This window comes from Lampris incognitus, chromosome 2, assembly GCF_029633865.1.
Source record: "Lampris incognitus isolate fLamInc1 chromosome 2, fLamInc1.hap2, whole genome shotgun sequence".
Taxonomy (NCBI): Eukaryota; Metazoa; Chordata; class Actinopteri; order Lampriformes; family Lampridae; genus Lampris; species Lampris incognitus.
In genome coordinates this window covers 3448849-3461035 of record NC_079212.1, presented here as the reverse complement: position 1 = coordinate 3461035, position 12187 = coordinate 3448849, and the positions used below count along the sequence as shown (strand labels likewise).

Below are 12187 nucleotides of genomic sequence, written 5' to 3'. Positions count from 1 at the left end.
ACATCCATAAACCTCCTCTTTGGCCTTCCTCTTCTCCTCTTCCCTGGCAGCTCCATATTCAGCATCTTTCTCCCAATATACCCAGCATCTCTCCTCCACACATGTCCAAACCATCTCAATCTCGCTTCTTTTGCTTTGTCCTAATCCTGTCCTTCTTCATCACTCCCAATTAAAATCTTATCATCTTCATCTCTGCCACCTGCAGCTCCACCTCCTGTCTTTTCATCAGTGCCACTGTCTCCAGACCATACAACATAGCTGGTCTCTTGTAGGTGTTTTATGAGTTTGAGCCAAAGCAGAGTTTGAGCCACCCCCGAAAATCTGACCTAAAACCGAATCTCTTCATTACTTCGAACATATATTCCCATTCAATTCTGTCAAAGGCCTTTTTGGCATCCATAGAAACAACAGCACCCGGTGTTTTGACAAAAATTAAGATAATGAATAATACTGAATAGGCAACTTGTGTTGTGATAAGAGTCTCGACCCTTAATAAAACCTGTCTGGTCTGTAGCCACAATGGAAGTCAAAACCTGCTCCAGCCTGAGAGCCAGTATCTTAGATAATATCTTATTGTCCACTCCAAGAAGGCTAACTGGCCCGCAGGAAGAACATAGTTCTGAGTTCCTATTTTTCTTTACTATTAGTGTTATATTGGCCCTATTCATTGATTCTGAGAGTTTAGAATCTTCAAATGATTTATTAAAAACCTTAACAATAGATTATTAATTTTCTCCATCACTTAAAAAAAGACTCACCTGGGAAGCCATCCTCTCCTGGACATTTCCCTGGTTGGAGTGTGGAGATAGCTTTATCTAATTCTAATTGGGAAATATGGGACTCCAATAGGTTTGTTTGATCCTCTGATATCTTTGGAATAGTTAAGTTATTTAAGAAGTAGCCTGCCCTGAGCCTCTCTAAGTCCATCTCTGAACTATATAAATTAGCATAAAATCTTTTGAAGCGCTCACCAATCTGACTATTATTTATTTGCCTTTGGTTAGTCTCATCCCGTAAAGCTGAAATAAAGGACTTTACAGGGGCACTCCCTGCCAGCTGTGCTACAAAGCGGTTTGGTTTGTTGGCCAATTCAAATGATTTTTGTTTAGCAAATAAAATATCCTTTTCTGCTTTCCTAGTTATCAAATCATGCAGTGCTGTTCTAGTTGATTTAAGTTCAACTAGGGTCACATCTGATTTGCTGCATAGTAGACTTCCTCTAATTGTTTTATTTTATTTTCAATTTTGAATTGCTTTGCTAATCGCTCTTTTTTCTTTTGGCTTGTACACGAGATAATCATACCCCTCATATAAGCCTTGTAAGTATCCCACACAATTCTTGGGTCAGCTCTGTCATTGCCATTACATTCTAAAAATAAATCAGTTTGAAATAAATTTCTCATCCATAAGCAGCAGTGTATTCATTCTCCAAGACAATGAACGTTCATTGGGTCTAAGAGGTTGATATGGCCAATATCTACAGGTTCAACTCAATGAGTAAGACATCTAGAAACAAAAATATCATCAATGCCTGATGCTGACAGATGAGGCCCAGAGTGAAATGTATGTTGCTTTGAAAGTGGGTAATAATGTCTCCACATGTCCAAAAGCTCAAACTCCTTATTAATATTTAAGACAACCTTGGCATTTTTGGATTGAACTGTCTGAGGGGGAAGTCTGTCCATCACTGGGCATAATGTACAGTTAAAATCACCCTTACCATCATGTTGGTGCAGTCCATATCAGCTAGTTGACTAAGTGAAGATGCATAAAAGGCTTCAACTTGGACATTAGGGACATAGACATTTCCTAACAAAATATTTTCACTGTGTAGCACCCCTTTAACTAGGATGCATCTTCCTTCAGTGTCTTTACAGGAAGCTGTGACAGTAAATGGAAGATTTTTATGCATTAGGGTAACCACTCCCCTCTTATTTGTTGTGTGTGATGAGAAGAAAATCTGACCAACCCATTCCCTACAATACCTTTTGTGCTCATCATCATTTAAATGTTTTTTCCTGTAGAAAAGCTATTTGAATCTTTTTTGAGAGAGTTCAGGACAGATTTCCTCTTAACCACATTATTAGAGCCCCGAATAGCCCATGTACATCTGTTAATAGGCACTGACAACAAGTTGTGTTATGAATTGTGTGCTGCATATAACTTTAGCCACTAGACGCACATAAGTTGGACCAGTCTGTAACTTCAAGTGTAGAATGAACTCTGTTGAACATAGAGATGTGCTCCCAGCAAAAAGAGAACAGAAAGCTCGAAACCATTAAGAACTTAAACACAGGAAGAGCTTTAAAGAAAAACCTACAAGAAAAATTAAATCTAACCTTGTATAGTTGTACTTTCACCTTGTAAACAGTACAGCTATAGGGGATCAAAAACAAATGAGTACAAATCCCCCTTACTGGATTGCAACCATAAGAATACCAGTGTACATTATGTGAGATGAAAGTGAGATATGAGGAAAAGCCCCAATATGCAAAGGCGCTTGTTTCATGTCATTCTGGAGTCAGCAGTCATACCTGAAGCAATCCCGGTCTACATAACCTCAAAGCCAGAGGTTTATTTTGACGCAGGCAGTATTAGTTTAAAGACGTATGAGTTTAAATACTTGGGGTCAACTGTCCAAAGCAACGGGGAGTGCAGAAGAGAGGTGAAGAAGAGAGTGCAGGCAGGGTGGAGTGGGTGGAGAAGAGTGTCAGGAGTGATGTGTGACAGAAGGGTACCAGCAAGAGTTAAAGGGAAGGTTTACAAGATGGTAGTGAGACCAGCTATGTTATATGGTTTGGAGACAATGGCACTGATGAAAAGACAGCAGGTGGAGCTGGAGGTGGCAGAGTTGAAGATGATAAGATTTTCATTGGGAGTGATGAAGGACAGGATTAGGGACGAGTATATTAGAGGGACAGCTCAGGTTGGACGGTTTGGAGACAAAGCAACAGGCAAGATTGAGATGGTTTGGACATGTGTGGAGGAGAGATGCTGAGTATATTGGGAGAAGGATGCTGAATATGGAGCTGCCAGGGAAGAGGAGAAGAGGAAGGCCAAAGAGGAGGTTTATGGAAGTGGTGAGGGAGGACATGCAGGTGGCTGGTGTCACAGAGGAAGATGCAGAAGACAGGAAGAAATGGAAACAGATGATCCACTGTGGCGCCCCCTAACGGAAGCAGCCGAAAGTAGTAGTAGTAGTAGTATTAGTAGTAGTAGTAGTCGTAGCAGTAGTAGTAGTAGTAGTAGTAGATGTTAAGTTACATATCCTTTAAGTTACATATACTTTAAATTACTTTAAGGCCTGAATGGACTGGAGTATTTTTGCTGGAGTATTTTTGCACATTCAGCTACCCATGGCTCCCATAGAGACATTAATGAACAGACATCTGCCATACTAGCCTACATTAACTTTTGCACTGAGAGTGTCACAACAACAAAATCAGTCCGCACCTTTCCAAACCAGAAACCCTGGATGACCAGTGAGGTCCGGCAGCTGCTGAAAGTCTGGGATGCAGCGTTCAAGTCAGGTAACTGTGAGGCCTACAGCGCAGCCAGATCGAACCTCAAAAAGGGCATCAGAACAGCCAAACATAAATATTCCCTACGAATAGAGGACCACTTTCACAATAACTCTGATCCTCGGCGAATGTGGCAAGGCATTCAGTCTATCACAGACTACAAAAGCTCTAATCGCGGTCCCACTGTCCATGATGCCTCCCTGCCAGACAAGCTAAATCATTTCTATGCCCGCTTCAACAAGGACAATACTGACCCAGTCACAAAAATCCCCAGCCATCCAGAAAACCAGGTGCTCACTCTATCAGTCGCAGAGGTCAGAGAATCACTGCGCAGAGTGAACACACGGAAGGCTGCCGGACCAGACGGCATACCGGGTTGGATCTACCGGGAATGTGCCGACCAGCTGGCTGAGGTCTTCACACCTGTATTTAACCTCTCACTGTCCCAATCGAAAGTCCCGGCATGCTTTAAGACCACCTCTATCATTCCTGTCTCCAAGAAATCAACATCCACATGTCTGAATGACTACCGACCCATAGCACTCACCCCCATTGCCATGAAGTGCTTTGAGAGACTGGTTCTGACTCACGTCAAAAACATTATCCCCCCCACATTCGACCCACATCAGTTCTCCTACCGTCCCAAAAGGTCTACTGAGGATGCCATTGCCACTGTCCTACACTTTGCTCTGACCCACCTTGAACTTAACAACACATACATCCGGATGTTGTTTATAGATTATAGCTCTGCCTTCAACACTATCATCCCCGCCAAACTAACCACCACACTCTACTCCCTTGGCCTCAACCCCTCCCTCTGTAAGTGGATCCTCGACTTCCTGACCAACAGACCTCAGTCTGTTAGGTTAGGTGACCACTCCTCCTCCACCCTGACCCTCAGCACAGGTGCCCCTCAAGGCTGTGTTCTGAGCCCCCTCCTTTTTTCACTCTTTACCCATGACTGCCTGCCAACTCACCCTTCAAATGTTATAGTTCAGTTTGCAGATGACGCCACAGTCATTGGCCGTATCACCAACAATGACGAGATGGCCTACAGGGACGAGATTCAGCACCTCACATCATGGTGTACTACCAACAATCTTGTCCTTAATGTGCAGAAGACAAAGGAGCTGATTGTGGACTTCAGGAGGTCTAGAAGCTGCAGCCACTCCCCCATACACATCAATGGGGTGGAAGTGGAGCGTGTTTCCAGCTTTAAATTCCTTGGAGTCCACATCAGCGAGGACCTTTCGTGGCCATTAAACACCCAGGCCCTTGTGATAAAGGCCCAACGACGCCTGCATTTCCTGAGGGGGCTGAGGAGCGCCCGTCTATCCCCCAAAATTCTCACCAACTTCTACCACTGCACCATAGAGAGCATCCTGACCATCTGCATCTCAGTGTGGTACGGCAACTGCACCTCAGTAGACCAGAAAGCTCTGCAGCGGGTCGTCAAGGCGGCCCAACATATCACCGGTACCCAGCTCCCAGCCATAAAAGACATTTATCACAAACGCTGCCTTCGAAGGGGTCTGAGCATCAGCAGAGATCCCACCCACCCCAACCATGGACTGTTCTCCCCCCTGCACTCTGGGAGGCGCTACAGGAGCCTCAGAGCCCGCACTACCAGGCTCAAAAACAGCTTCTTTCCACAAGCTGTTGCTCACCTGAACCTGGCTACCCACTGAATGTCTGTAGATAATTTTTAAAAATATTTTGTACTCCAGATCTTTTAACTTATTGTTAGCTTTTGGTCTTCATGTGTGTATATCTTATATTGTGTTTGCTGTGTTTGTCTGTGTCTGTCTTGCACTGTTTGGTGAAGCCACAGCCCTCATTTCATTTTTAACATGTGCCTGCACATTGTTTTTAATGACAATAAATTGAATTGAAAAGCTGCCATCACCTTACCGAGGACTCAATCACTTTAACCTGCAATGAAGCACTGGTCTGTGTGTGTGTGTGTGTGTGTGTGTGTGTGTGTGTGTGTGTGTGTGTGTGTGTGTGTGTGTGTGTGTGTGTGTGGCTGTGCATACCTCCACGGCGATCACCCCGCCTGGTTTGAAGCGGTATGGATAGTCTGGAGCGTCTCTGTTGAGGGCGTAGAGCTCTGGGTTGGGGTAGTAACTAAACACACGTCCCTAAAAAAGAAATCAGAAGAAAATGGAGCACATTATTTGTTATCATATAAAGATAGATTATATGAGAATGGTTTATTGTCATTACACATTATCGTACCACGAAATTTGCTGTGCAGCTCCTAAAACGGTTCGTTTAACATTCCCCCACACACACACACACACACCTGCCCAGCCCATATAGATAAATAATAATAATAAAAGTTAAATAAAAACAGAAGTGGCATTTCAAAAGCTACTTTGGTTCATTGTACCAAATGCTACTGCACCTTATCAAAACATTACAAACAGGAGGCACTAGTGCAGCGACCAGGACACATACCCATATCCGGCTTCCCACCCACAGACATGGCCAGTTGTGTCTGTAGGGATGACGGACCAAGCCGGAGGTAACATAGGGATTTGAACCGGTGATCCCCGTGCTGGTAGGCAACGGAATAGACCACTACACTACCCGGACGCCCATGGTGGTGGATTTTGCGAAAAAGATGGGAATGGCTGTGGTGAATACGTATTTCAAAAAGAGGAAGAACAGGGGTGTCCGGGTAGTGTAGCGGTCTATTCCGTTGCCTACCAACACAGGGATTGTCGGTTCGAATCCCCGTGTTACCTCTAGCTTGGTCGGGCGTCCCTACAGACACAATTGGCCGTGTCTGTGGGTGGGAAGCCGGATGTGGGTATGTGTCCTGGTTGCTGCACTAGCGCCTCCTCTAGTCGGTCGGGCCACCTGTTTGGGGGAGGGGGGGAACTGGGGGGAATAGCGTGATCCTCCCAGACGCTATGTCCCCCTGGTGAAACTCCTCACTGTCAGGTGTAAAGAAGTGGCTGGTGACTCCACATGTATCGGAGGAGACATGTGGTAGTCTGCAGCCCCCCCCCCCCCCCCCGGATCAGCAGAGGGGGTGTAGCAGTGACCGGGATGGCTCAGAAGAGTGGGGTAATTGGCCAGGTACAGTTGGGAAGAAAAAGGGGAGGAACACAGGGTGACATATAAGAGTGAGAGAATGTGCACACAGGTGGACTATATCTTATGCAGGAGGTGCAAACTGAAAAAGATTAGACTGAAAGGTGGTGACAGGGGAGAACGTAGCTAGGCAGCATCGGATGGTGGTCTGTAGGATGACTTTGGAGATCAAGAAGAGGAAGAGAGTGAAGGTCGAGTCAAGTATAAAATGGTGGAGGTTGAAGAAGGAAGACTGTTGTGTGAAGTTCAGGCAGGAGGTAAGACAGGCACTGGGTGGTAGTGAAGAGTTGCAGGATGGCTGGGCAACCACTGCAGAAATAGTGAGGGATACAGCTAGGAAGATACTTGGTGTGCCATCAGGACAGAGGAAGGAAGACAAGGAGACTTGGTGGTGGAATGAGGAAGTACAGCAAAGTATACAGAGGAAGAGGTTGGCTAAGAAGAAGTGGGATAGTCAGAGAGATGAAGAAAGTAGACAGGAGTACAAAAAGATGAGAGTTGTATGAGAGGTTGGACACTAAGGAAGGAAAAAAGGACTTGTACCGACTGGATAGACAGAGGGACAGAGCTGGGAAGGATGTGCAACAGGTTAGGGTGATGAAGGACAGAGATGGAAATGTGCTGACAAGCGAGGAGAGTGTGCTGAGAAGGTGGAAGGAGTACTTTGAGGAGCTGATGAATGGAGAAAATGAGAGAGAGAGAAGGTTGGATGATGTGTGGATAGTGAATCAGGAAGTGTGGTAGATTAGCAAGGAGGAAGTGAGGGCAGCTATGAAGAGGATGAAGAGTGGAAAGGCAGTTGGTCCTGATGACATACCTGTAGAGGCATGGAGATGTTTAGGAGGGATGGCAGTGGAGTTTTTAACTAGATTGTTTAACACAATCCTGGAAAGTGAGAGGATGCCTGAGGAGTGGAGAAGAAGCATACTGGTACCGATTTTCAAGAACAAGGGTGATGTGCAGAACTGTAGCAACTACAGAGGTATAAAGTTGATCAGCCAAAGCATAAAGATACGGGAAAGAGTAATAGAAGCTAGGTTAAGAGGAGAGGTGATGATCAGCAGCAGCAGTATGGTTTCATGCCATGAAAGAGCACCACAGATGTGATGTTTGCTTTGAGAATGTTGATGGAGAAGTATAGAGAAGGCCAGAAGGAGTTACACTGTCTTTGTAGATTTAGAGAAAGCATACGACAGGGTGCCGAGAGAGGAGGTGTGGTATTGTATGAGGAAGTCGGGAGTTGCAGAGAAGTATGTAGGAGCGCCGTAGGATATGTATGAGGGCAGTGTGATGGTGGTGAGGTGTGTGGTTGGAATGATAGATGGGTTCAAGGTGGAGGTGGGATTACATCAAGGATCAGCTCTGAGGCCTTTCTTGTTTGCAATGGTGATGGACAGTTGATGGACAAGATCAGGCAGGAGTCTCTGTGGACTATGATGTTCATGGATGACATTGTGATCTGTGGTGAGAGTAGGGTGCAGGTTGAGGAGAGCCTGGAGAGGTGGAGGTATGCACTGGAGAGAAGAGCAATGAAAGTCAGTAGGAGCAAGACGGAATAGCTATGCCTGAATGAGAGGGAGGACAGTGGAATGGTGAAGATACAAGGAGTGGAGGTGATGAAGGTGGATGAGTTTAAATACTTGGGGTCAACTGTCCAAAGTAACGGGGAGTGCAGAAGAGAGGTGAAGAAGAGAGTGCAGGCAGGGTGGAGTGGGTGGAGAAGAGTGTCAGGAGTGATTTATGACAGAAGGGTACCAGCAAGAGTTAAGGGAAGGTTTACAAGATAGTTTGGAGACCAGCTATGTTATATGGTTTGGAGACAGTGGCACTGATGAAAAGACAGGAGGTGGAGCTGGAGGTGGCAGAGTTGAAGATGATAAAATTTTCATTGGGAGTGATGAAGAAGGACAGGATTAGGAAGGAGTATATTAGAGGGACAGCTCAGGTTGGACGGTTTGGAGACAAAGCAAGAGAGGCAAGTTTGAGATGGTTTGGACATGTGTGGAGGAGAGATGCTGGGTATATTGGGAGAAGGATGCTGAATATGGAGCTGCCAGGGAAGAGGAAAAGAGGAAGGCCAAAGAGGAGGTTTATGGATGTGGTGAGGGAGGACATGCAGGTGGCTGGTGTGACAGAGGAAGATGCAGAGGACAGGAAGAGATGGAGACGGATGATCCGCTGTGGCGACCCCTAACGAGAGCAGCCGAAAGAAGAAGACTGTTTTTATAAAATGGGATTCATGAAAATTAGAGTAGATTAGGATATACTGAATTGAAATTAGATTAGTGAATATAGATAATTACATTGGCAGGCAGACACACAGACAGACACAGACAGACAGACAGACAGACAGACAGAAAAACAAATATACAGGTAGAAAAAATGGATATATAAGTAAATATGCAGGCAGAGAGACTGACAGAGAGACAGACAGACTGATAGATAGACAGACAGAAAGACAGGTACCTTGATGTTCTCAAAGTCGACTCTGACATTGTCCAGTTGAAACCATACTCCTTTCACCTTCACCTCAGGGGTCACTCTGGGGGTCACACAGGTCATCTCCACTGGTGATATCAAATTGCAGCGCTCTGACACCTGAAAAAAGGGACAGAGAGATGGAGGTCAATACATTCAGAATAGATAAATGACAGACAACATTTATTATGAAGTATAATTTCTTTTCCCAAAGATTCATTTCTGAGAAAAGAAAATGAATCTGCTTTGCTATGGGTTCTGCTTAGCTGGAGATATACAACAAGACATGAGCCAATCAAAACATGCAGACTAGGGACTTCCGGTTGAGCGGCAAATGGAGTAACAGCTACTTTTTAGGGCTCCGGCAGAATCCTTGCTAATTCCACATTTTAATGACATCGTCATTTTAAATATTATACAAAACACTTAAATCTGTTATTAATAAATCAAAGTGTAGCTGAAGATCAGTAAAACCAACACGGATGGCGTCTAATCTTCGAAAATATAAATACGGCGGTCCGGTCAACGCAAGGCCCAACTATCCACGGTGAAGAGTTCAGGTAACCCCGGTCAAGCCTCACCCACACCCACGGTAAGTCCGACCATGGACATTGCATCGATCAAAGCGGATATCCTCTCCTCGTTAAGAAAAGATACGTATATCCCGTGTAATAAGAGAAGAGCTGAAGAGGGCTTACTAACACTACGGCCGCAACCTGTGCAGAAATAGACCAGGTTAAAGCTCATGTAAAAGCCGTGGAGGAAGGACCGTCAACATGGTCGGATGAAGTAGTATCAGTACAAATCACTGTAACAAACCTCAAGAAGCAGGTCGAAGACTTAAAAGAAAAATGCGAGCACATGGAGGGGAAGATGAGGAGAGGTAACATTTGGATCATGGCGGTCGCTGAGCAACCAGGATCAAGCTCTCCCGCAGCAGTTTCCATACTTCCATAACTTCTTAAGGAAGTGTTCCAGTTGGACAAGGATGTACAGATCGAGCGCTCACACCGAAGTCTGACACAGAGAAAACTGGGAGACAAGCCGCGCATGATCACTGCAAAATGACACAATGACAGGGACGCCATGGACGTCCTGAGGAAGGCCCGTGACCGGGGTGGCCAACTCAACTACAACGGCAATCCAATCGCCATATTTCCGGACTACACAGCCAATGTCGCTAAAGCCAGAGCGGCTTTCACAGACGTCAGGAATATGCTCCAAGGAAAACCAGGAGTCCGCTATGGAATACTCTTCCCCGCTAGATTCCGCATTTCCCACAACGACGAGGAGAAAGAGTTCGTGGATGCCGCCAAAGCCATGGACTATGTAAAGAAAAAGGTCATTCCATCAACTGATACGGGCAAGTGACCAAACATGATCGTGTCTCTATCGACAACTTTCTAAATGTCAATCCATACAGTTGATATGAGTATTTTTGTTTCTTATTAGTGGCAAGGTTAACAATATGCAAATCCCTTGTGGTTGTCTGTACGTTTGCATGTCGATATGCCCGTGCGCTTTGGTACTCTGTGTGTGTGTGTGTGTGTGTGTGTGTGTGTGTGTGTGTGTGTGTGTGTGTGTGTGTGTGTGTGTGTATAGAAATGGATTTGATGTAGGTTTGGTAGGTTTGTCTATGCAAACCTGCTGTAATGAACAAAGGGCATATCCCCATAGAATACTTATCTGTGATTCTTTTTCTTTAATTTTTCTCTATATTTACCTTGACGGCGACTATTTCCCAGCTTCACAATAAGCTATATATAATTACTTTGATAACTGAGACATCGAGGTTAAGGCGTTGTTATCTTTGCTAGGTTGTATTCGTAAGCTCTGCAGGAACCTGAGTGCTAACTGACGACACTGGTTGGTATGCTTGGTTTTATATCCAAGCGAATGCGAACATTTTTAAAGACTGTTCGCACAGCTGCCTGTTCAGACCTGCAGCCTGGGACCCTGTCCCAAAAGAGTGATCGGACGCTAATGCTGGTTGAGTTCATGGTTTATCTTACTTTATGTTCAGTTCTATTTGCACAGATCCCACTGTTCCTCAGGGATCCTGCCGTAAGAATAAGAGCAACAGGGATACTGACTTTTCCTCTATCCCAATAGAAATGCTTTTTGTTAACGTTAAAACATTATGGTGATCATACTGCTGTACTTAGTATTACTAATTATTTCACACACTATTTCATACTTTTACATGTATATCCATTTATATACACTACCGTTCAAAAGTTTGGGATCACCCAAACAATTTTGTGTTTTCCATGAAAAGTCACACTTATTCACCACCATATGTTGTGAAATGAATAGAAAATAGAGTCAAGACATTGACAAGGTTAGAAATAATGATTTGTATTTGAAATAAGATTTTTTTTACATCAAACTTTGCTTTCGTCAAAGAATCCTCCATTTGCAGCAATTACAGCATTGCAGACCTTTGGCATTCTAGCTGTTAATTTGTTGAGGTAATCTGGAGAAATTGCACCCCACGCTTCCAGAAGCAGCTCCCACAAGTTGGATTGGTTGGATGGGCACTTCTTTGAGCAGATTGAGTTTCTGGAGCATCACATTTGTGGGGTCAATTAAACGCTCAAAATGGCCAGAAAAAGAGAACTTTCATCTGAAACTCGACAGTCTATTCTTGTTCTTAGAAATGAAGGCTATTCCATGCGAGAAATGGCTAAGAAATTGAAGATTTCCTACACCGGTGTGTACTACTCCCTTCAGAGGACAGCACAAACAGGCTCTAACCAGAGTAGAAAAAGAAGTGGGAGGCCGCGTTGCACAACTGAGCAAGAAGATAAGTACATTAGAGTCTCTAGTTTGAGAAACAGACGCCTCACAGGTCCCCAACTGGCATCTTCATTAAATAGTACCTGTTAGAGCCTGTTTGTGCTGTCCTCTGAAGGGAGTAGTACACACCGGTGTAGGAAATCTTCAATTTCTTAGCAATTTCTCGCATGGAATAGCCTTCATTTCTAAGAACAAGAATAGACTGTCGAGTTTCAGATGAAAGTTCTCTTTTTCTGGCCATTTTGAGCGTTTAATTGACCCCACAAATGTGATGCTCCAGAAACTCA

The 12187-nt window shown here is 44.6% G+C and overlaps 1 protein-coding gene across 3 annotated transcripts in view; it reads right to left on the bottom strand.

Moving 5' to 3' along the window:
* The window catches only part of plxnb3 (plexin B3), a 136994-nt gene that overhangs the window by 29253 nt on the left and 95554 nt on the right, over positions 1–12187 (bottom strand). For all 3 annotated transcript variants that reach the window (XM_056275288.1, XM_056275290.1, XM_056275289.1), the window contains exons 20-21: positions 9090–9221; positions 5558–5662 (exon numbers count right to left, since the gene is read on the bottom strand). In XM_056275288.1, coding sequence (XP_056131263.1) covers positions 5558–5662; positions 9090–9221 — 237 coding nt within the window. The remainder of the gene's footprint in view (positions 1–5557; positions 5663–9089; positions 9222–12187) is intronic.